Source organism: Sinohyriopsis cumingii, chromosome 7, assembly GCF_028554795.1.
Source record: "Sinohyriopsis cumingii isolate HCF-2022 chromosome 7, ASM2855479v2, whole genome shotgun sequence".
Taxonomy (NCBI): Eukaryota; Metazoa; Mollusca; class Bivalvia; order Unionida; family Unionidae; genus Sinohyriopsis; species Sinohyriopsis cumingii.
In genome coordinates, this window is record NC_142967.1 from 91304487 (window position 1) to 91328129 (window position 23643).

The 23643-nt window shown below is 36.9% G+C and overlaps 2 protein-coding genes across 4 annotated transcripts in view; one reads left to right on the forward strand and one right to left on the reverse strand.

Moving 5' to 3' along the window:
• The window catches only part of LOC149795699 (nucleolar protein 16-like), a 91317-nt gene that overhangs the window by 14005 nt on the left and 53669 nt on the right, over window positions 1–23643 (reverse strand). The window contains exon 6 of the mRNA XM_089965583.1: window positions 3688–3858. Coding sequence (XP_089821709.1) covers window positions 3688–3858 — 171 coding nt within the window. The remainder of the gene's footprint in view (window positions 1–3687; window positions 3859–23643) is intronic.
• LOC149795700 (sperm microtubule associated protein 2-like) overlaps window positions 6488–23643 on the forward strand; it is a 41217-nt gene continuing 24061 nt past the window's right edge. The window contains exons 1-3 of one of the 3 annotated variants that reach the window (XM_089965580.1): window positions 6488–6782; window positions 16723–16767; window positions 20633–20663. In XM_089965580.1, the coding sequence (XP_089821706.1) occupies window positions 6767–6782; window positions 16723–16767; window positions 20633–20663 (92 nt within the window). In that variant the 5' untranslated portion in view covers window positions 6488–6766. Of the gene's footprint in view, window positions 6783–16722; window positions 16768–17623; window positions 18306–20632; window positions 20664–23643 lie in introns of those variants that run through there. The other 2 variants (XM_089965581.1, XM_089965582.1) reach the window with 2 other exon arrangements.

Here is a 23643-nt window from a genome sequence, read left to right on the forward strand (position 1 = left end):
AAGTAGCAACAACAGACTTGTGCTTATTGGTGGACAGGGCCAATATTTGAAATTAGGAGGAATTTAATGAAAACGTAAAGTTTTGGCTTGAAAATATTATGCGCGATATTTATCGCGAAATGGATTTTTTTGCGCGATTTTTACAAAATAAGCGCGAATCATGCAATCTTCTGCCTTAGAACAGACCTGAGTTTTCTGGAGCGTCAAATGGACTCCGTGTCTTAGCATTTATCGGATAATCCTAATCCTAAAAATTCTTCTTTTCGAATGACGGTATATGCGTTGCTGGCAACGTTTCCTCTAAGCTGCATGCGCGCGCGGACGCGCAGCTGCTCAGATATCCCCTTTCAGGAGATCAAAATAACCAAAATAATTAATCCAACATTAATGCTCAAGTCACCATAATGCTTGCACAATGCAGCGCGCATAGCGCGCACATCTGCCATTCGCTCAGAGGGAACGTTGGTTGCTGGACACTGCATATGCAAGTCTGCATTTATAAGCACTGAATAAGCATAATGGTTAACGCATGTATGATGAGAAACAATATAATGAACTGACGAATGAACCAGATTAGTAGCAAGTAAGCACAAGATACTCCCGCTTTTTCTCGGCGTTAAACAACCCCTAAGCAAAGACCATAAACGTAGAAACGTGTCCTACATTTAACTGACAAGGAAAGTAGACCTCAGTGAGCTTGTTTTGATGCATCACAAATAAACGTACGTGCAGTCAATCGTACGTTTTCTTTTTGTGTAAAACTAGCGAATTTTCTGGTCAAATAAGCATGATATGTGCATAAAATTCACGAACAATATCAGTATGGTTACTTTGTGTATAACGTTGTTAAAAATATTTAGTATATAACAAAGCCAAAATTAAATCAACATCTACCATAAACCTATCCTAAACATCTTCCCTAAATATATCCTAAAAACAGGTCATAACGATTCAAATTTGGTCTGAGACGTTCATTCAAAGATTCATCAATATGATCAATTTGGTATACAGGGTTTGAAAATATCGTCGTTGTCATCATCGCCGTCATCGCCACTATCATCCTGAGGTCTGGATAATAAAAAAGCTTTTTCAAATATCGCCAACTGGTTGCAGTTATTGTCTGGAACTTAAGATCTCGGTCCAACAATGAGCATAAATCACAAGTCATAGAATCAATGACATGAGGACGTCACCATGTAAACTCATGAGGGTAAACTCAAAAAAGTAAGTCATCTTAATAGTATAGCCATCAGAAGAATTCCCACCACCACCACCAATTGATCGTAGTTGTTACAATTGTTAAAAAAATCACATCCTGTAATTTTCTATCTCAGACTCTGTAAGAAGTTACATTCGTCAAATATAATGCAAAAATACTGTTTAAAAAATTGTGTCGGAAACTTGAACCAAAAATGACAATTTTATCTCTTGTGACCTCCTGGTTCCTGGGCTTAAGAATCAACTGGGAGATATCTCTACCAAACTGCTGACTATCAAAGAAGCTTGATAAAAACTGGATGCAGGAAACGTGATTTGTCGGGCGGAAACCAACAAAAAAAATGTACAATATCAGTTCCACTGAATTTGACCTTTCACCTCTCATATTAATAATCAACAGGGAGTTGTAACTACCCAAAAATGTAGTATAAAATGTTTGATGAAAATTAGGCCAAGGAAACATAAAAAAGGAAAATAATATTATTAGCTACAGCGACTTTAACCTTGGGCATAGTAGCCGTCTCCCACAAATAGAAGTGTCTGCCTGAACTAATGGTTAACTCATTCGGCCCCAGAGGTTTTTGTCGTTTTTGCCTGAAATGTGCGTAGGAACGAGATTTGGGGTGCTATTTCTGAATACATCGTAATACAGCGGTTTTCAACGGATTATCCATGAGAATAATGCCTAGTTGTATTAGAAACATCAATTTCCATTGGTTATTTTGCGTGCGCATGAGCAGAAGGGTAAAAGTTGGAGTTTTTTTTTTTTTTTTTTTTTGCTTAATAGACCCATCATTTTCGTATGGAGACCGCAATTTATTTCAAATGCCCATCTTATCCTAGTTTTTGCAAAGGTTCACCTGTCTGTGTGCAGTTAAGACCGGTATGCCTTAGATCTGAGGCCAAAAGGTCTAAAATCCGGACACAAAATCGCATTCCGATCTCGAGCGAATTTTGGGTGGAAAAAAAACGGGTCCAAAAAATGAGCTTTTTCTAACTGTATTTTGTAGTGCAACTAGAACTTCCAGATTATTTGATATCATTTTAGAGCTATATCTGTCTGCTATTTTTTAATACCATCCACGTTGGTCTATCTTAAATGGCCTTGATGCTGCAGGGCTTTGAAGTAGGGTACAGCCTCATCACGCCTACAGACGGGATCGGGGCCGAATCGGTTAAGGCAAATATCAGGTTTGAGAAAACAAGACCACAACAAACTAGCGTAATGTTGCGGAAACCACCTAGTCTACAGATGGATACCGCTGTCAATTCATTCCCCCCACCATAGGTTGAGGTGACAAAAACGACAGTGATGTTTGAAATACACAACTAAAAACTTTAGCTGCTGAAGATCGCGACTTTCGTCTGTCTTATTCTCAGCGTGGTTTTTTTTTCCTTCTTTTGTTTGCCTACTTATTTAACCCTCCTTACGATTTTAGCTATCTTTTTGTAACCTCGACTATCCAACATTCACTTGGCACCATATAGCCATGATTGCTGTAATGTACCATTAAACCATACAGATATATGCATGCATATATTGCTACGTAGATACAGAAACACAAATGTTAACATTGCTGGGATAATATTAACGATAAGTGCATACTGGGATAATATTAACGATAAGTGCATACTGGGATAATATTAACGATAAGTGCATAACACATTATTTTTTGCTGGTCTTAATAATATTTGGCTATCAGACAAGAAATGAGAGTGAAGCGCATTTCCCAAGGTCACACCGTGGCAGCTGACCCGGGATGGACTGTGCGGGTATCGAACCCGTTACACGTTACAGAGCCTATCCCAGAGTCATATGTGAGAAGTTGTCGATCCTTGGACATATTACATCTTTACAGGGACTGCCTCATCAAAATTGATGAATACCATTTTTAAGCGTTTATTCTTCAGAAACATGATAACTTAGTTTTATCGGAAATACACTTTAAATTTGCTGAACACAATCTGAAATACAAAATAATACTTTGGGCTTAACACTTAACAATCTCACTATGTCCCATATTTGCTCTACTGCATACTGAAAACTTAGCTCACCCCCGAACAATCCCTAAATATTTGTTAAACACATATTAGGATATAATTTTTTTTACAAATACTTTTAATACAATTTGGAGAAAAGTTCAATCTTATTACTTTTACTAAAAATTTCTGTCCTAATACACATGACATCATAGTGTCTTACGTCAATCGTTATTTCGATGGATTTCGTTTTTCATTTCATTCAGATTAAAAGTCAAGCAATATTTAATAAAGACAAAAGTAGCTCACGGTGACTCAGTTTTTGTTCAATTCTTATTCATCTTTTGTCGTTTTTTTTCTTTCTTTTTTGTGTGAATGCAGTATACAATAATTAAAACATTTAATGGTATCAAGGACATTACTGACAGAAAGTAGACGTGTTCGACACTAACACGCGAGGGAATCTTTAAATTATGTGAATATGCCTACCTCTGGACTGACATGCTTCGTTGCCTCTGGTTGGAGTTACATAATGTCCGTTTCTGCGGGCGGCTTCGTACCATCTCGTGCTTCGGCGTGACCTTGACGTCATCTCATCAAGGACAATTCCGCGAGATGGCGTTCGCATCTCTGTCGTATTCATAGGCTTACTTGAAAATACTGAAAAAGTAGAATTCAACATAATTTATTAAGACCAATAACTATGAATAAATGTGATAATGAAACGTGCTGCAAATTTATGTCAGACAATAGCTCTGTAAAAAGCATATGCAACCGCAAACTGCTTTGTCCGTGCACGAGTTCGATCTGACCATAACATTTTGTGATCATGGATCGTATATATACAACAGTGTCATGCGCAGATTGATGATTCAGCCACGGAAACAAATCATACTTTAGGTGTAAGCCATCCACAAAGTTAAGTCAATGTACATGGTCCAGAAGAATGTTATTGTTATAATCATCATCTTACGGCTGACGAGTAGAGACTATTCAGCCGTACCAAAACAAGACACAAAAATACAAATTGACGTATGCATTTATTTCGTATGTGGTTCAACGATGACAATAGTTTCAGAAAAAGGAGCGACTAAGGCCGAATAGCAGCTGAAACAGTCATATCTCATGAAAATGTAGGTTCAACGCATTGCTTTGTAAATATATCTGTACAAGCACGTCCTGCAAGAATTGGATAAGGAGAATTTAACAAAACTGCAACCACGCATTTGACTATATGTCACGCAAGCAAAGCTATATCAGTACGGCACCCATAAACCTGTAATAACATTTTGTCTACATTTAAATGGACTCGATTTATTGCACCTTTCCTCAATTTTTACAAGCTGCTCTAATCTCCAAATTACTTTTCGTGTATGTATTGTTCAACAAATAAGTTTGTACTTTAAGTAACTGACAATCATTAAGGCCCTTTCAGAAATTCGATTCAAATAAACACGTACACATTAATAAACATTAATACAATACTAACAAACAACGCTACACACACAAGAGAGAGAGAGATAGTAGCGCAAATTCAAAACGGTTTCCCAACATTTCGAGCTAAACAAGCCCTTCGTCTGTGGAATAACAGCCTACATACATAAAAAAAAAAAAAACGCAACAGTAAACACAAAATCTGTGGACAAATCTGGACTCCTACATTTTGCAATCACTGGATGGAATTTACAATACAAGATAAAAAAAAAATAAGAAAGTTGTGTACCAACAATAAACGAGCGGATTATAGTGTCTATCACATAAAGAACCGACACGTTTCATTATTACAAAATATCTGCATTTAAACCGACTCACATCTAAATGTGTGTATGCATATATGGGAGGGGGGTCAGCAAAATACTGGCTGTATCGTTCCCATTGCAAGTTAAGTTCAACAAATGTAACGAAATGCCAATTTATATAATATCTGCAATCACTAGATGGAATCTTCCATTCAGAAATTGCTGATTGCACGGTGGCTTTGTTCTAAATACCAATGTTACTCGACTTGATGGCAGTATAAAAGACTTATTCTAAACTTTTCGTAACGTCTTAGTCACTGCGTTTGGATGAAATGTATCTTATAGATTCACGTTTTCCTGCCTCATAAAATCTGTACGTGACACGGGATTTTTTAAACAAGCAATAGCATATCAATATATTTTGGTGTCGTAGGCAGGAAAACAACTACACCTACTATAATATTATGAAACACTTTCCGGATGCACTCGCATGAACGTCAGGTGCAATTGCAAAGAACACAGACTTCGATCTGCAGATCAGTATTGGTTGTTTGATCCTAACAAACTATACAGACCAAGATTTACCATCGCATTTTGCGAGGACAGCTGTGGGTCTATGCAGCTTGTAACGGACATACACACGAGCGTGTACGTAAGTAGCGCACTGCAACCGTGCTTGGGGGCAGATGGCTGAATGGTCTAAAGCGCTCGCCTTTACAGATCACGTCATCTCATCTGTCCGCGTGGGTTCGAGTCTCGGGCTCGGCCAATGTGGGCATTTGAGATTATTATTACTATTAATTATTATTATTGGCGGTGTTGTTTGATTATATAAGCAAGACGTACTTTTGAAACGATCACTTACCATCACATGCCTAATAATGATGGAAACTTAAAGTTTTTTCAAAAAATAATTCTAAAAGTCCACAATATCCATACATAAATCGGCAGTTGTGATGACAGTTGCGCACAACAAAATTACGTCATTCACATTTTTTAACCTTTTCTACTTATACGTAATAAATACTCACTGAACATTAGATATATAACAATTTATATTTTTATTGATGATTATTGTGTGAGATTACAATAATAAACAGGTTATGAATACAAATTCACATTGATAGCAATAATTCAGATTTCATTAATATGCTTTGTAAAATCTATTTTTTGCAGTTCTAAAATCGACAAACCTTTATAATAATCGTAATTTGATCTTAAAGTTCTTTATGTTCAGTGGGGTGGGGATCTCTCTAAAACAAAAGCACATATACAAAACGTACATGGTATACATTTATATCTGGCAGCTGTAATGAAACAATACAGCTGGCCTCACGGTGGCATAATAGGCATTCAAAATCTAAGTATTCAATTTTGTTTAGCACATTTGGCACAAGCGCATAGGCTTACCTATTCAGGCTATCGCCGAATTGTTCATGGACAAATAAAGCTTCTGTTAAAAGGGTGCCATAATCTAGGTTTACATTTAACATACAAATCTGAATATGAATTGTTCAAGCGTCTTTTTCAGGTTGTCAACAGAAAAACGATATAGGATGTTAAAAATCAGTGGACACAAACTGGACATGAATTGGAGTTATTGATACGATTTATTAACAATGAGGTATTACTCCACTTGACACTTTCACCGGAACAATCGACGTCACGTGATTAGATTCGTGTATCGAAGGTGTTGCTATGGGACGCTATTCTTAGCCCCTCTCACTCCGAGTTAAAAGTTCGACCATGTGTTCTGACTTTCAATGAAAATCTTCATGAATTAGATTTAGTTCTTCCATTCGAAAGTGGAGCATGTATAATTAGTCAGGATGACCGATATACAAGGTAAGTTAAATTACTTCGATAACGTTTTGTAACGACTGAAAAAAAGCAGACGACATTACACCGCTGCTTAATGAAGTAGTATAAAACTGAAAATCAAATTTCAACACAAATTTTCATGTAATGTTAGTTCTATCACAAGTTCAGTTTAAAAAGAAAAGATCTGTTAATACTAGAAAAATACATCACGCTTTTTCAATAAGGATATGTTCTCATTTCTAACATTTATTTCTAGAAATATCGTTCAACACTAGATTAGCCACGATAAATCCGGGTATTTGTTGACAAAGCATGTACTAAATCTGTTTAGTTCTAACAGTTTATCAATAAGATTTTCACACGGCACACATAACATCAACCTAGACGAGTAAGCGTTATTTTTTTCAATAATTAACAGCTTATAATTAGAACATAACAAAATCATGCTTCAACAACTGATATAGATAGCCAACTATTGCATTTCAGATGTGAACAATGGTTATAAAGTTACCCATAACTGTCACAGTTATAAATCATGACATTTAAATTATTCCGTTATTTGATTGTGGGGAAAGCAAGCAAAGCTCTTTTACAATTCGGTAAAGTATTGGGGGGGGGGGAATACTCGATGCGTCATTTTAGACAAGTGAAATTTAATTTGGTAAGACACATTGATTCAAATTACATATAAGAGAAATGAAGAATGCAAAGCCAGTCGTGCGAGGCAAAACCAAAGCATGGAAAATATCATATGACAGCAAAGTCTACCTTTTCATGTTAATTTAAACATATTTTAGTATTTTCATGTGAAGCTTTAGGATCGGACGGAAGTTCTATAATCAACGAAGTATGCAATTTAACTACTAATTACGGCAGATGCTAAATCATCCGTGTGTAAAAATAAGTCAATAATTACTGCAGAATGGTGATGTGCATATTTAGAATACTCGCAGCTTACCCTTTCAGTCAAATGTTCGATACCTAGCATGGGCTAAACAGGGTCATTAGTGATCACCGGAAAATCGCTTCTATGACAAGGTCTGGCATATTATTTTGGTAGGGGTGGTTGGGTGAGCACATTACAGATGTGGATGGGTAATAAGTGTCGATGCCAGCTGTATTTCATGTTACTGGGGTAATTGTACGTGATCTTGCGTGCTCTTTGCTAGGAGACTGTTTCAGATACATATTCTCGCGTCCAGTTTCGACCAGAAGTTCAAAGACTCAACCAGAATAGAAGATTCCTTTTGATTGATTTAATTTCCCATTATATCACTATGTTAAGCAGCAACAAGAATATTTACTTAGCCCAAACAATGCTGCCGATACATTTTTTATGAGTTGCCGTATCACTTGGGAGTTTTCAGTTTATCATGAGATTAAGGTATTGGCAAATCAATACAGGTCTATACTACCCAGCGACAAGTAATAAGCATAAATAATTTGGCTAAGCGCTTAAATTAAATTTTGATCAAGTCTAAAGTAAACACTGCATTTGCCGCAGTCATATTTTTGAAAAATTACCAATGAAAATATAAAAAATATTATATACATGAAAATATCAAATTGTCCGTCGTGATCGTGATTGAGAGCGAGATACGATGCCAAAACGCAACTCTTTTCATTTAAATTTTAAAGATTATCAATAAAATTTTAATTATTGATAAAATAAGATTCATATCTTGTTGAAAGAATTATGATTTTTTTTTAATGGAGAGAAAAACAAGTCGTTCCAAGCTAGTAAAACAGGGGAATCATGCGTAACTTTTTAGTGCTATCCATCGGTCGAACCTATAAAATGTCGCATCACTTCAGTCATATTTATAACTAGAATAAAAGAAAAACTTCGGATCAACATTATAGATACAGAGAGTGGCACCGAGATGAAAAAGTAGGTCACTATGACCTCTTAATATGGTGCATAAGTACTCCTTGAATAGATGCATTTTGTCAAAACTTCATAATCAAAGGGTTACTATCAAGATATGGAACCCTACAATGGTTTATTACTAAATGACTCTGGAGTACAGTGTTAACAAAATCCATAGGTGATTAAACGCGCGGACTGCGCCAAAAAAAAAAAAAAAAAAAAAATGTCCAAGGGATACTGTATCTAGAAACAAAGCATGCATTTGTTGCCTACAGCGCATTTTCATCGGCACACATTGCAAGACGTTTATAAACACAGTAATCCCTTCAACCGTCTGAACATGGTTTTGGGTTTTAACTTTTGCAGATTTATGGCAGAACTTTGGCATACTTGTTGTTCGTCTCTATGTTTAGTCTACCCCCCGCACAAACTGAAGATATTTTGAACACTAACTTAGAGACCAGCACTTTATTAATTGAAAGCACTTGTCACGAATCGATGACGCAATCTAATTTATACAGTACATGAACCCTAAGCACAAAATGGATTTCAGATTAGAGCATTTTTAAAACAGCCAAATTAGATGAGGGTAGGGTGGAGTAGAAAATCAGTGCAAGTCTTTAATTGTAAGTTTGAGCCTTTTCACTAATTATCATGAATGCCGTGAACACCACATTATACGCCCGTCCCATGTCTATGGTCCCCTATGTAGATAACTTAAAAGTTTTGTACGAAATCATTCTTTTATTAAAATTTCAAAGTGATCCTGGTATTTTATTTCTTGATCCTAAAATCAAACGACTTTTTCCTTATCCCATTTGGAAGCCAATTCACAAAGCTTGACTTAAGTAAGTCGTGAAGAACTACTGTTATTGTGGGAAAACTAATTTCTTCTTTCAGTTATAGTGACCTTGTCCTTTTTCTATCTTTTGACTCGAACATGTATATACTTCCTCCTCATACCAATTTCAAGCAATCCACAAATTGTGGTAAATGTAGATGATTGGGAAGTTATGTTATTATGCAAATATCAGTTTCCTTTTCGATTACAATGACCTTGACCTTTCCCCTTTTCAGCCCGAAATCGAAAGTTCTTCCTTACCCCATGTGCAAGCCATCAAGAATATTCAATAACTGTAGATGACTGAGAACTCGAGTTTCTGTGCAGAAACCACTTTTCTTCTTCAGTCATAGTAACATCGACCTTTTACCTTTTGAGCCCCAAAATCGATATGGATCTTTCTTATCCCCACGTGCAAGCCACCCACAAAGTTGAATACTTATACATTGGCAGAACTTATTATTCAGAAACCATTTTTCTTCTTTCAAGGATACCTTTACCATAGACATTTTGACCTTGAAATCAATATAATTCCTCCTTACACAAAGCACAAGCACAACCCATCCTCATTGACCGGTAACTACTTATTGCAGACAACTAAAGTTATTACTCGAGTGAGATAAACTATAAAATATCTTTAGTCCACCGACATCTAATCATGCGGGTTTATCTTTCTTACTTTATTTTTCAGTTTCAAAATATAGCAAAGTAAGGATGTTTGTCTTAACAGTGTGGTATTCTTTAAATAAATTCATGAACACGTTATATACAATGAAATAAACCATTTAAACATATCAAATTCTTACAAGCCCCCCCTAACGACTCTGATGGTCTCGAGCAGATACTTAGGCCTCGAGAGCCCCGACACCCGGCCCGCTTCGGCTTTCATCGATATGCAGCGAAACCCCACATTTCTAAATAATACAGTCTGGGCAGACTGCGGCTACTCGCAAAGAATGTTTCAATTTTAAACTGCTCCACCACTGCCCGCACAGAACGTAAATCAAATGAGGGTATCTCATAATACCCCATGAACGTAAATTACCATTATGATGAAGCATTAAAGTTGTTGCTTAAAAAATCTGTCACGTTTGTTCAGCCCCAGTTAGTAAGTCGTCTATAAACTAAGGTATTATTACAAGCTATGGTTTGATGTCTAAACATTGCCCCAGGCAAAAGTTAATCTCCTACGCAAGGTTACCGTGACCAGAGGGAAGACCCGGCATCTTGAATCGGAAAAGGCGCTAGATCGCGCGACTTTTCACCTACGTGTTACAGCTTAGTCCTAAGATCAGAGGAACCCGCGAGTGAACGGGGTGTATTATAAACCCGTCTCCATGTGGTTATACAGAGAGAAGGACATTGTCCGCTAAGTTTGATTGGATCGGGTCAAAGCGACACCCAATCGGAACTGAGATAGAGGGTGTGATAAAAATTTCGATCCGAATTATAACTTCCAATTAGCAAGCGAAAATTTAGTCTCGCCTAGGACGATTGCTGAGAAATATAGGGCTATTCTGAGGAAGCCACTAGTAATTTGGGGTAAAACTTAGAGAGGAGATGCTAAGGAAAGAAAAAGCTTCGTAAAGGTCAGTAAGTTATTTGCTCGCTTTTTGCAGAATATTACGGCATTGTAATTAATGTGTAGTAATGATACTTAATTACTAGGATCGTTAGTACATAGAATTACATTTGTAGTGTTTAATTTACATGCGTATTTGAGAAATGAGCTTGCGTATTATGTAGAGATTTATGTAGATTGTTAGCTTGTGGTCAGAATTGATTGTGTTATTCGTTATTAGATTGCTTACTTCGTAGTAAACTAGTGCGTGTATTCATGTGATACGTTAGATTTTACACATGTCTGAATTGTGAATTTGGAAAATGGTTGAAGTGTGTAAAATTTGTTAATATGGATGTATAGATATATCAGGGCACGGATATTTGAATATTTATGTACCTTGTACAAGAAATGCGTCTGATTGCTGTGATATTGTTTAGTATAATGGGATTAGGAATATGTACTGATGTGACGCAATTTATTGATTTATGTATGAGAAGTAATCGATACCGTGCTTTTAGTACGACGTTGTTTTACCATACAAGAATGTATCGGTATTTCGATGTGAATGAATGCGTGACCGAAGAAATTTATTAGCCGCTATCTGATGGTAGGCTGGGTGAAGTTCGAGATGAGAGGGCTAGGGAAAATATTGTACCGTCCGTGTGTTTTCACAGGAATCTTTTTTGGGGGTCAGAACGTGCGGTTCAGTTGAGTCCCGAGTCTCCCAGAGGGGAGACGGACGTGATACTAGCAGAGCAGTCGGAGTCGACAAGTCTAGTCGATGGAGAGAGTCGAGGAGGAGGAGGAAGAAAGGAGTCGAGGATGAAAAAGTGGAGAAGGAGGAGGAGTATAGATAAGTCGGTGAGAATAAATTTGGAAAAAGTCGGGAGGAAGAGGAGAATGAATTGGAGGAATATGAGAGAAGAATACACAGATGAGTCAAATACATGGACAGGTGGAAAGCTATCTCACACTACTAATCAAACGATGCAACAGGCTATCACAGGGTCGAGCGGAAGGAGAGTACTTGGGAAATTTGAAGCACTTGACTATTAAATTATTATTAAAATGTTATTGGTTGAATTTCACTTTTTGTAATTCAATCACTTAACCGTCGGCATTGCTGACTGGGGGCTCGGAGCTTTACATCTATCTTTCACTAATTTAAATTCCAACCAAAATCGATCATGGGTGGGACTTCTATAATAATTTAAACATAATATTGGGAGCACCCCACCCCAACCATAACACACAAACTACTGTGGCGGCATAGCAACCCGTCACGCCACAAAGTCCAACTCGTATATATTCATTCAACAACCTAAAGTGTACTCGAAAGAGCAATGGAAACCTATTACTATCAGCCGTACGCCATTTTGCAGCTATTATAATCTCTCAACACCGCTTCAGACATGATTTATTGATATGTTCACACTTACACAATAAAGAAAAGAATTCTTCACGCATACGGACAATTATCAAAGTCTGAGCCATAGTTCATCTGTCAAATGATCGTATGAAGCGGTCACTTTGCAAAATCACGCACATGGAACACTCGGTTTACAAACGTTATCGCTCTACTCCTCCAGTCGTAATATATTTAAACGTCATTCAATGACAATACGAAGTACCTATTATTTGGTCCTATTCGCTTAGTCATATATGTTGATATATGGTCGAAATTGCGACCTGGGACTAAAATACCTTTTAAAAGTCGCGTCTGATTGCAAACTGTACAGACCCGGATGTTCTGTCGCATGATTCGCCAGCAGATTTTGATCTGTGCAGTTTGTTATAAGTATATAGTAGAATAAACAAGACAGACCTCGTTCTGCATTCACGTTATGCGACGGCGGATCAGGGTCCATGTTGTTTGCAGTAGGACTCGACTTATAAGCGAGTATATATTGTACATATTTTATTATCCCTGTATTGTCCCTGGTATGACCAACTAAACAGTCATTTGTACAGTACATTTATACTCGTTGCTTTAGCAATTTAAAATTTAAATTTATTGGCCTAGTATCCTGAAGACCATTCTTGGTAAAGATAACCCATCATAGGTAAAGATAACTCAGGATACAATATAACAAGCAACTGCAGGAACTTCTCTAAACTGACTGGAAATGGAGCGCGTTTACGATATATAAAAAATAAATCGATCGACTGGGAAAATATTTTCCTGAAATAAATCACGGAAATTGGTATTTCTTCTACTTGAAGTTTGAAATACGCTGCGGTGGAATTGGGCTCCATTTACACTGAGATTGTAGCTATTTTCGATTCCCGGGTATTCCCAAAGTCTTTCCGAATTCTCCTAAGACCGATAAGAACTAAAGATAAATCGGGAACCATGATTTTCTGTAGCTAAGTCTAGGGGCTATGCTGGGAAACTGCTGCAATTCCTGTCTTCCAGAGAAAGCGAATATAAATCAAAAACCGTTCCCCTTCCATAACCTAGTCCTCTTCTCTCGCTACAACCGCGGTTGAATAAGCCAGGACACATGCATGCAACAGTTCAGTATTTTTAGAATATATACGATGTTCAATTTTTTTATTATAAAAAAGGTTACATTTTGTCCATGGTTGCAATTCACAGCTTGCAGACTAAGCTACTAATGTCGCAATGTTTGTAACTACTGCTGTACTGCATATTTTCAACAAAGACAAACTCTCTCACAGACGCTTATGGCATACTTAGTCTTTTTATGTCGCGGATATTAATGTCTTGTTTCGTTGTGCAGGCCTATCATATTCATATCAATTTCACCGAGGTGAGATAGACAACTGCTCTTTCGTGCACAACGCATGTATTATGGTTTTGTTCTACCCTTATCACCTATGTATCACGACTTAGAGATAAAGCGTAAATGACCAAATCTTGCCGAAATTTACTACAGTATATATTAGGTTATAACTGGAGTCCAAATGCATACAACATAACTCTGAGTGCTCTGAGTGTGTGCAGTTTGCAGTTGGATCCGACTTAGGTGCCAGTACAGACGGTGTGTGTGTGTGTGTTATAAATGCGTTGTATCAATCACCTTTTCATAATTTAGGCATCGAATTCAACAACGTTATACGTGTCATTATTGTATGCATTGAAACCTCTCAAACATTCATTTTGAAATTAAATATTGGTCAATTATCGTACTTACATTATTTCTACACTTACCATAAAAGTTGTTAAACTTTAATTCCCCAAGTAACCTTCTTTGACGTATTGATGTGCAATCTTACATTTTGCCTAGTCTTTCGTTTGGATTTCTTTTTTTTATATCGCCTCATTATTATACCCCATTTTATTCCAAAGTTCATGAAACAGGGGTACATGCCCCACCTCACCCTGAGAAATATTTAGGTCTCGCCAGCTCCGTTGAGGCATACAAATCCAACAAAAGTCCCTCAAATGGACCGACGCTCTACTGGGCGAAATTTTTTCCAAGATTTCACGACAAGACCAGTTATCCCTTGTTTTTGCCAAGGGTTGAAAACATACCTGATATTCTTCAGCGATAAAAGATTTTCGAACTAAATGACACATTGACATCAGTTTGGCACCATTTTCATTTATAGACATCATTATAAGTCTTTGGTGAAAACCATATGCTAATATAGCCATCCACCTGGGAAGAGTAGAGCTAACAATATTTTCAAGAGAGCCACCGAAGTGGCCATATTGATGCTTAATCGTTTTAATTTAGGACCAATCAGACACCATAAGAACTCTTATGATCAAAACTGCAGTGGCGGTCATATTTTTCAACAGATCGACACCATTTTCACTTAGGACCAGCTGGATATTATAAGCTTTCAGTGAAACCTCATGCTGATTCGGGCATCCTTTTATAAAAACTAGCTATAACTAGATTTTCAAGATGGCCGCTGTGTGGAAGCGATACTGGATGTAAAATCTGCATTATTTTTATTTAAGATCAACTAGATATCGTATGAATTCTTCAGAAGGAGTTGCGATAACAAGATTTTCAAGATGGCTGCTGTAGCGGCCATAATGGATATCCAATAGGCACGCTTTTTAGTTAGGCCGAAGTAGACATAAGTCTTTGGTGAAAAACCATGACATGACCATCCATGTACGGAAATTGTCGACAACTATATTTTGAAGCTGGCCGCTATTGACATATTTCTGCCCATAGAAGTAGTGTCCTCAAACATGAACAAGTTTTATTGTTGTAAATAAGACAGTATCAGAGAAACTGAGTTACCGGTAAATGCAAAAACTTTACATAAATACTTGTGCCCGAGGCGAGTACAATCCGTTTGTTTGAGAAATGTAAACGAGTGTCAAAGAAAGTGAACTAAATGAAAAAATGACCTAATCACATAAATTAACATCATAAATTTAATTTTTTTATTGAAAGCAAAAGAAGCAGATGCTGTATAATATGCCCAGATGTAAAATGGATGTTTAGAGCTTCAATCAAGACGTTAAAAAAGAAAACAAAGACTTGTCCGTCAAATTTTTTTGTTAGCATTAGTAAAAACCTGTTCATTCCAAACGCTATATATATACTCTCAAACAACAGGCTGAAGGCTGTGTCTTCTGCATCTAATATTTGCAATGTCTGGCTTTAATATTTCTATTGACAAAAATTAAAATGGTAACTCCTATACGTATGTGTTCGAAGGATGTAATTCCCAAAGTTATGGTAACTTAAGGACTTATTTGGAGCTAACAGAAGACGGCAAAAATATAGAACATCTGTTGTCTGAAATTAATGACCAGCCCACATAAATATGGCGAACATGTAAGCAAAGAAACCCTCCCGTTGATTTGAAGAGCGAACAAGACAGTGCAAGAGGCCTCTTGGCATGTATCTGGTTATAAATCATAAACTGAGGAAGGAAATGACTCATTTTTGTGCGTTTTTTATATCCTTAATGCCTTTATTTTTAAATTCAGTAGGGGTGAGGTTAAGTTGGGTTAAGTGAATCCTCTTGCACGTAGGCAAACTCTCTTTTCCCTATGCAGAATACAAAACCACCAAGAACTTGTATTTTGTATTTTTTCCGATTAGTAAATTCGACCAAATGTTATCTGGCTACAACTACATAGTTGCTATAATTTAATAACGCTAAAATAATATTATTTATCGAATGTGTGAGTTAATTTTTGTAATACTGTGCTTGTTTGCAAAGAAGCTCGTGCTTTTTTTTTAAGTCACTTTTTCTTTGCAAAACCAAATTCTTACAATCAACCACAAAGTGATGGCGATGTTAAAGCTCAAGTCAAACGAGTGCATTTCGAGATTTGGTAGCGTATATACTTGCTTGTAGTCTAGTTCAACTTCAAACATCTCAGCTTAATATATGCGGCCACATAATGCGACGGCAGATCCGGCTGTTAGGTTTGTTTTACTGATTTACCACAACTTCACATACCCAGATCTGCCGGAGCTCTATCTAACGACAGGTCTATGTCTATGCAGTTTGGAGTTGGGTTTGAGTGAAAAGCAAGTATTTGACGGTTAGACATTATACATTTTCAGATGTCAGATTCAAATTTAAACTGCTTATCTGCAAGGTAGTAGCGTGGAGGTAATGTGCTAATAATACAAACCAACAACTTACACGATAGTCTTCCACTTGAAGTTAACCTCTCCATCATGCTGTGGTCCAAATATATTAATTGTATTAATGTAACGATGATAATATGTCCGTACAATAGACACCGAGAAGTATAATGAACCAAGGAAGGTGGGCAAGAAGAAAGGTGAGACCAAAGATTTTGAATGCACAAGCAATTCTTAAAACAGTGTGAAACTATGTCCTTGGAGTATGTGAAAGTTTTTCAACCTCTATTACCTATAAGGGGGGGCGGGGCAGCGAACGAGGGTATTCTTGTACTAAACCTAAACTGGCTCCATCTCCACAAAATGAACGGAATTTAAATATTCGTTCCTTTTAATTATAACAGTCGTAACATATGCATAATTTCGTTTGTAATAAGACCACCAAAATTATGCAGAACCAGACTACAGACAAAACAACCTGGCCAAGTTTGTCGCCCATGGCACATCAATGAAAACGTCAACAATACTATGTCCTAATTAACTTTTAGCATCGGGAAGGATTAAGGGTTGTGTCAAAGGTCGACAATAGTTACGTATATTGGCAAATAATTATTTAAGAATTTAAATGATATGGTGGTGTTTCTATTACCGGTAGCAGGGACAATGTAACACTGTTTTGAAGATAGCTTTTATTGCAGAGAAGGGAAGTGTATGCGAGTGTAATATATACAAATATGTATGCTTGTCGGCAAACTTCATGCATCAAGTAAAGCTCTCATTTTTAATGGACACACAATCATGCACTTAGCAGTCTAAACACTGCCACAGGTATCCAAGATGAGAGCATTCGACGAGCATGTTTGCCTTTCCTATATGCAAACAATTCGAGTTAAAAATGACTGTTTCGGGCTCGCTACATTAAGTGTGTCTACAAATCTGTACTTAATGGAGTTCGATGAAAATGCGCATCGCTGCACCTTTGATGTGTATTTATTCACGCACTGGCCTGTTTTTACTGCACTTGTGAGTGGATTCCGTATCTGCGTGTATATGTTGTGTGCACCGCTTTGCAATATATACAGATGAATACAATGCTGTCGGGCATTTCTGCGCACTTTAAGGTTTCCGTCTCCAGTACTGAAGCAAAACGCATACCGAATTCGACAGACTGCAATGATTACCATTTGAATGAGGCAATTGTCACCAGAATATTCTGTTCAAAATAATATTCATTTTGGACGCACGGAATACCACCCCCGTGTTTGCGTGACTCGCGATATGTCGGCCTATTCTGCGCACGCCTTTGAAAAGATGTAATGTTTATTAATCGGGCTATGGAAATGAAATACATTTCTTTGGACTGTTTCTGTCAACAGTTCAGTCGAGTAATTGTGTCAGGTTTATATCTAGTTTTACAAAATTCAACGTAACAATGCCAATAAATGGCAAGAGATATTAAGCAAACTAAATCGATCTTGTACCTTTATGTAAGTTTAACATTTTATAAAAAAAAAGAAGCTATTATGTGGAAGAGAAACAATGAATATGATGTGATGTGTTTACAACGTCTTGTTTATGGGAAAAATTACTAAAGATATCAGAAACAGACTATACTTCGGGACATTTCTTGAGAATCCGTTCTAGCGGCAAGTTAACACGTTGGGTAGCAGACGATTTTGTACGTGTTGGACAACTTGCGGAATTGGAAACTTGGATTAAGATGCATATTTTTTTTAAGGTAAACATTTCCTTCTTTTAAATAATGTAATTATTTGTATGATTCTAAAATATACATAGTAAATATCATTTTCAGGGTTACAGGTTAAAGTAGTCGGAGTTTCCTCTGAACCTTGCCACCCCATTTTTTATATTTGGACATTTATGTTGGGGTGTAGGGTCAGAGTCCATTCCCTATCGAAAAGTTGGAATTCGCCGACACCATTTGGTGTCGGCATGGGGTAGCCGCTTACTAGCCAACCAGCAAACTTGAACGACCTTTCCTCGAGATAAAACTACATGAAATAGATATAACTGATTATTTACCTCAGAAATTGCGATCATAGCATTCGTTATATATTTAATCCGCATACGAGACGGAAGTACATCGTTGCTGAATTTTGACCTGGATCTGGCTATGTGCATTCCTAGTCACGTGACTACACAACCCTTGCAACCTACATGTCAATGACAGAGGTCGTGCAGTCACGTGATATCAACAATAAACTATTTCTAGTGTTGCTGTTGGAAAACAAATCGAACATATAAATTAAAGTCAGGTATTTTTTTTATATAGAAAAATGAAGAAAAGAAACATAAATTTCTCAAAGTATATATTGTGAAAACAAAGACCGAAAATCTGTAACTGTTGCAGCAATTTGAAGAAAACCAGATTCACCATGCTGAGAGCACATGTCCATGTGGTAGTCACGTGACACCAATAAAAACTTCGCTGACACATGCTCGGTACTTCCTGAAAATAGTTTTCTCCACTCTGTTGCGACTCTGACAGGTTTCTCAGAATAAATATGTTGAGAATTAAGTGTGCATTATATTTATTTACAAACATCAGTGACTTCTATATAATTTTTCCAAATTCTGTGTACAACAACTTTGGATATGTGTTTATTGTCGAAATCACGTGACTATATGACCTCTGATGTCATTGACATGTAGGTTGCGAGATCTGTATTTGAATGCAAATGGCCAGATCCAGGTAAAATTTCAGCAACGACGTACTTTCGTCTCGTCTGTCAACGAATTAAAGACGTGACGAATGCTATGCTCACGATTGTTGAGAAAACATATCATATTCCTATCGATTATATGCAGGTATATCTTGGTGAAAGGTCGTTAAGTTTGCTGGACCGGCTAGTAAGAGGCTACCCCATGCTGACACCAAATGGCGAATTCCAACTTTTCGGTAGGGAATAGACTGTGACCCGACACCCCAACATAAATGTCAAAACATTAAAAATCTGATGACAAGGGTAAGAGGATACTCGGGCTAAGGTTCAAGAAGGTCAAGTCGTGAGTCTTCATAATGACATTTAGAAATCACATTTTCATATGCATTTCGAGTCAAAATGTGGGATATTTTTATACACTTTATGAATATCACTTTTCTTAATTAAAGTACAACCGTTCTTACTTGATACAAAATGGATTTTTGATCCCAAATAATACGCGATCCAATGTTTACAGAAAGGTATCGTTGCGCAGAATTACCCGACGCGCAGAATTGGCCGACATGGTGGTATATACTGTGGGCATGTGCATGTACTAGACATTAAGAACACAAAGCAATTGATGTTGTCTGCTGTTAACAAAATGTGTTTTGTGTGCGTTTCGTGTTTTGTGTGCCTGTATACGAGAAATAGAGCGAGAGAGAGAGAAAGGGGGTGGGTGGGGTGAGTTGAAATCACATAACCTCATGAAGATAAAATAATTAATGTCTCTTTTCGTAAACTACGAATTATCGTATCTTTCGTATATCCATCAGTGTGTGTGTGTGTGAGAGAGAGAGAGAGAGAGAGGAGAAAGAGAGAATCACGTTACTGAGATTATTGCCTGTTTACTTGAACCTCAAAACAGGTGAAATTACGTCAATTTCAAATACCTTTTTATTTTCTTCTCAACACCGAGTTATTCGAAAGTTAAAGGATTTGCAATTATGCAGTTTTTAATTTTCTAGTGCTATACCTTCACGTTGTTCTTATGCACTAAATTAAATTCATCCAAAAAAAAAAAAAAAAAAAATTACTGAACCTAGCAAAATATCAATATAAATGAATGAATTACGCATACTCTCTTATAAGTCGGGTCCAACAGCAAACAACACTGATAATAATTTGCGTCGTACAGACCAGTGTCTGTGTGTTTTATTTAACTGATTACTCCTAACAAACTCTCCAGATCGAGATCTGCTTGCGCATTATCGATTGCAGATCTGGGTCTATGCAGTTTACAGCTGTACCTGACTTATAAGCAAAGGCATACGGTAAAATTAAAGTTGTGTACAGTGCAGTTTAATCAACATCAACCAGCAAGTATTCTTCACTTTTTCAGAGGAGTACGAAAGGATTCGGCAATCGGGGAGGTAAGTCATAATATTTCTTTTATGTAATATTTGAATATTCGTCTTTATTTTTGTGAAAGAGCCACCGGATGGCCGAATGGTCTAAAGCGCTCGCTTTTACAGATCACTGCCATCTCAAACCTGTGTGGGTTCGAGTCTCATGCTCGGCCATTGTGGGTATGTGAGAAAGCTGCCAGTAACCTCCCGTGGGTCGGTGTTTCTTACCGTGGTTTTCCCGGGTTCTACTTCCACCAGTTATACTTGCCGCCGTGTATAGCCTATCTTACAGTGAGAAATGGCGTTAAACCCCAAACAATAACATTTTTGTGAAAACACGTTGGCTTGTGATTGAAAGGAAAATTGTACTCACTGTAGTAACTCTTCAAAATGACAAAACAGTATATGATGCAAACAGATCGATAATGACCTTAAAAGCCGACAAACGTTTCTAAGAATTCCCCCCCCCCCACTCTTTTGGCTGCAAGTTAACAAGAAACTCATTTAAGAGCTCCCAACAGTACACATGTTGGTGACTTGTGGTAGACAGACTGGAACTTGACACAAGAAAACTGACGGAAAACTCTGACAATTATCGATAGCGGAGTAGCAGGGGATCATACCCGCAACCATTGAAACGTAAGACAGTCTGAACCACTAACCAATCTAAGCCCTGGTGTTTACGTATCACAGACAGACAGACAGATAGACAGAGAAATCAGTGGTGCAATTTACATGTAAATTTAAATATTCGCATTAATTAACTTGCACCAGTAAAATTAAACTAGAAATTCCTATAATAAAAACGATTAAAATAATAAAATGAGAATCGAAATCCGCGACCGTTAAAGAATAAAACTATATGCTGAACCAATGCACTGTAAAAACTGTTGTTTACCTACCTCTCTCTCTCTCTCTCTCTCTCTCACACACACACACACACACACGGAAATCTAATAAGCGGTGGTCAATTACAAACAAATATTTATATTAATTTACTTGCATGAATGAAGCTGAAATAGACGTATTGTCGCTCAATATATTCAGCCATTAAAAATGGTCAAAATAATACATTATGCGTGTTTGTATATCCATACCACTAACAATAACAAATAACTATGTGTGTTTGTATATCCGTACCATTAACAATAACAAACAACTACACGTTTGTATATCCGTACCAATAACAATAACAAACAACTACGTGTGTTTTGTATATCCGTACCACTAACAATAACAAACAACTACGTGTGTTTGTATATCCGCACCAATAACAATAACAAACAACTACGTGTGTTTGTATATCCATACAAATTACAAAAATGAACAACTATGTACGATGGTACAACGAATTATGTTACAAGCATTCTGTATCCATGCAAAAACAAAAATAAATAAATAAACTCCTGCCATATTACACAAAATGGTTAGTACCTCTTACTTAATTATAAATGTGACTACTCATGTTTCTTATATGTACACATTTTTTTTTAATCATGGAAAAAAGGGCGTATCTCCTTAAACACACACTCCAAAAATGTTAGGTATCTAAACACTGTTTTGTGACTACTGCTCTACTCTACCACAGAGGAATGGCGAAATAAGTGACCAAGTCCGAGTGTAGCCAGCTTTGTACAGTTTAAGTTCTAGAGTTGGTATATTCAATTTTCTTTTCGCAAACCAAGAATTGCTGATCCACTTCGTTCCACATCGATCCTTGGCATCAAAATACCACTAGACTAATAGGTCCGGACCAGCTAGGTTGCTTACTAAGTGGCATCACACTATACTCATAGGTCCGGACCAGCTAGGTTGCTTACTAAGTGGCATCACACTAAACTCATAGGTCCGGACCAGCTAGGTTGCTTGTACATGGTCTCTTGTGTTATGCGTACCTGCGGTTCAACATCTATCGAACATGAGTCTATTTCAGGTAACAAAATCGATGCATATGCTTCCTACAGCACATCGTGCTAGTATCTTTTGTTTTCAACGTGACACGTCGGCATAAACCAGACTTGGTCATCTTTTTGTAATACTGGAACTTTGCTACAATTCATTCCCATGACTGTCTCATTAACATAACGCACTTTTATTCTTGTTGATGTATTGAAAAGTATGTCGTGTTTATCAACTTATGTATGTCAAAATTCAATAAAAATTCATCAACGGTCCTTTTAACATTAAGCCTCATAGGAAACCTGGTTTCAGTACAATTAGTCATTTACATAGTAAGTGTCGGAGCGAAAAGGGATGTCAGGACGGGCTAACGTGTAATCTATATGACTTCCATAGAATATGATGGACACATATACCTCTAAATAGGAAATTTCGATCATGACAAAAACTGCACATCCAAATATGCAACAGTGATCTTTCTATACCTTTAACGTGCCCGCTATATTGTATGCAGGTGCGATAAATAGACCGGAAAAATCCGACCTTCCAACTTGTCATCACTGTATTACTCCTCGTTAAAGACTAATACCAGTTTGTAAAGTTATGGCTCTTTAGATTATCAAGCTGTGGCCCGAAATTTAATTAGCAAGGGGCGGTGTCAAGATGGCGTTATCCGGTTACTTAAATACGAATTGAATCAACTCTATTTATCATGCGGCATTTCTTTTTGGTGATTATGGTTGGGACGACGTTTTTGTTCGAGTCTATATTCACACCTCAGACTGCTTTTGTATTTTTATAATTACTCAGTTTCTGGACAATATATTCATTAAGACATTAATTAAACACAAAATAGTTATGCATAAGACTTCAGTATTTTTAAAAAGTGGTAAATCAATTCTCCACGTAATTTATACACAGAAGCCATAAAAATCCCCAACCTTTTTCAATCAAAATCCTGTAAAAGTTTTTGTAATAATAGAAAATAGTGTAGAAATCAATGACGCCCCTTCATACATGAAAATATACAAACATTAATGCTATGTCTTTATGTATGTGCCTCGGATGATTCGAAATTATGCCTGTATTATAACCTGCCTGTATT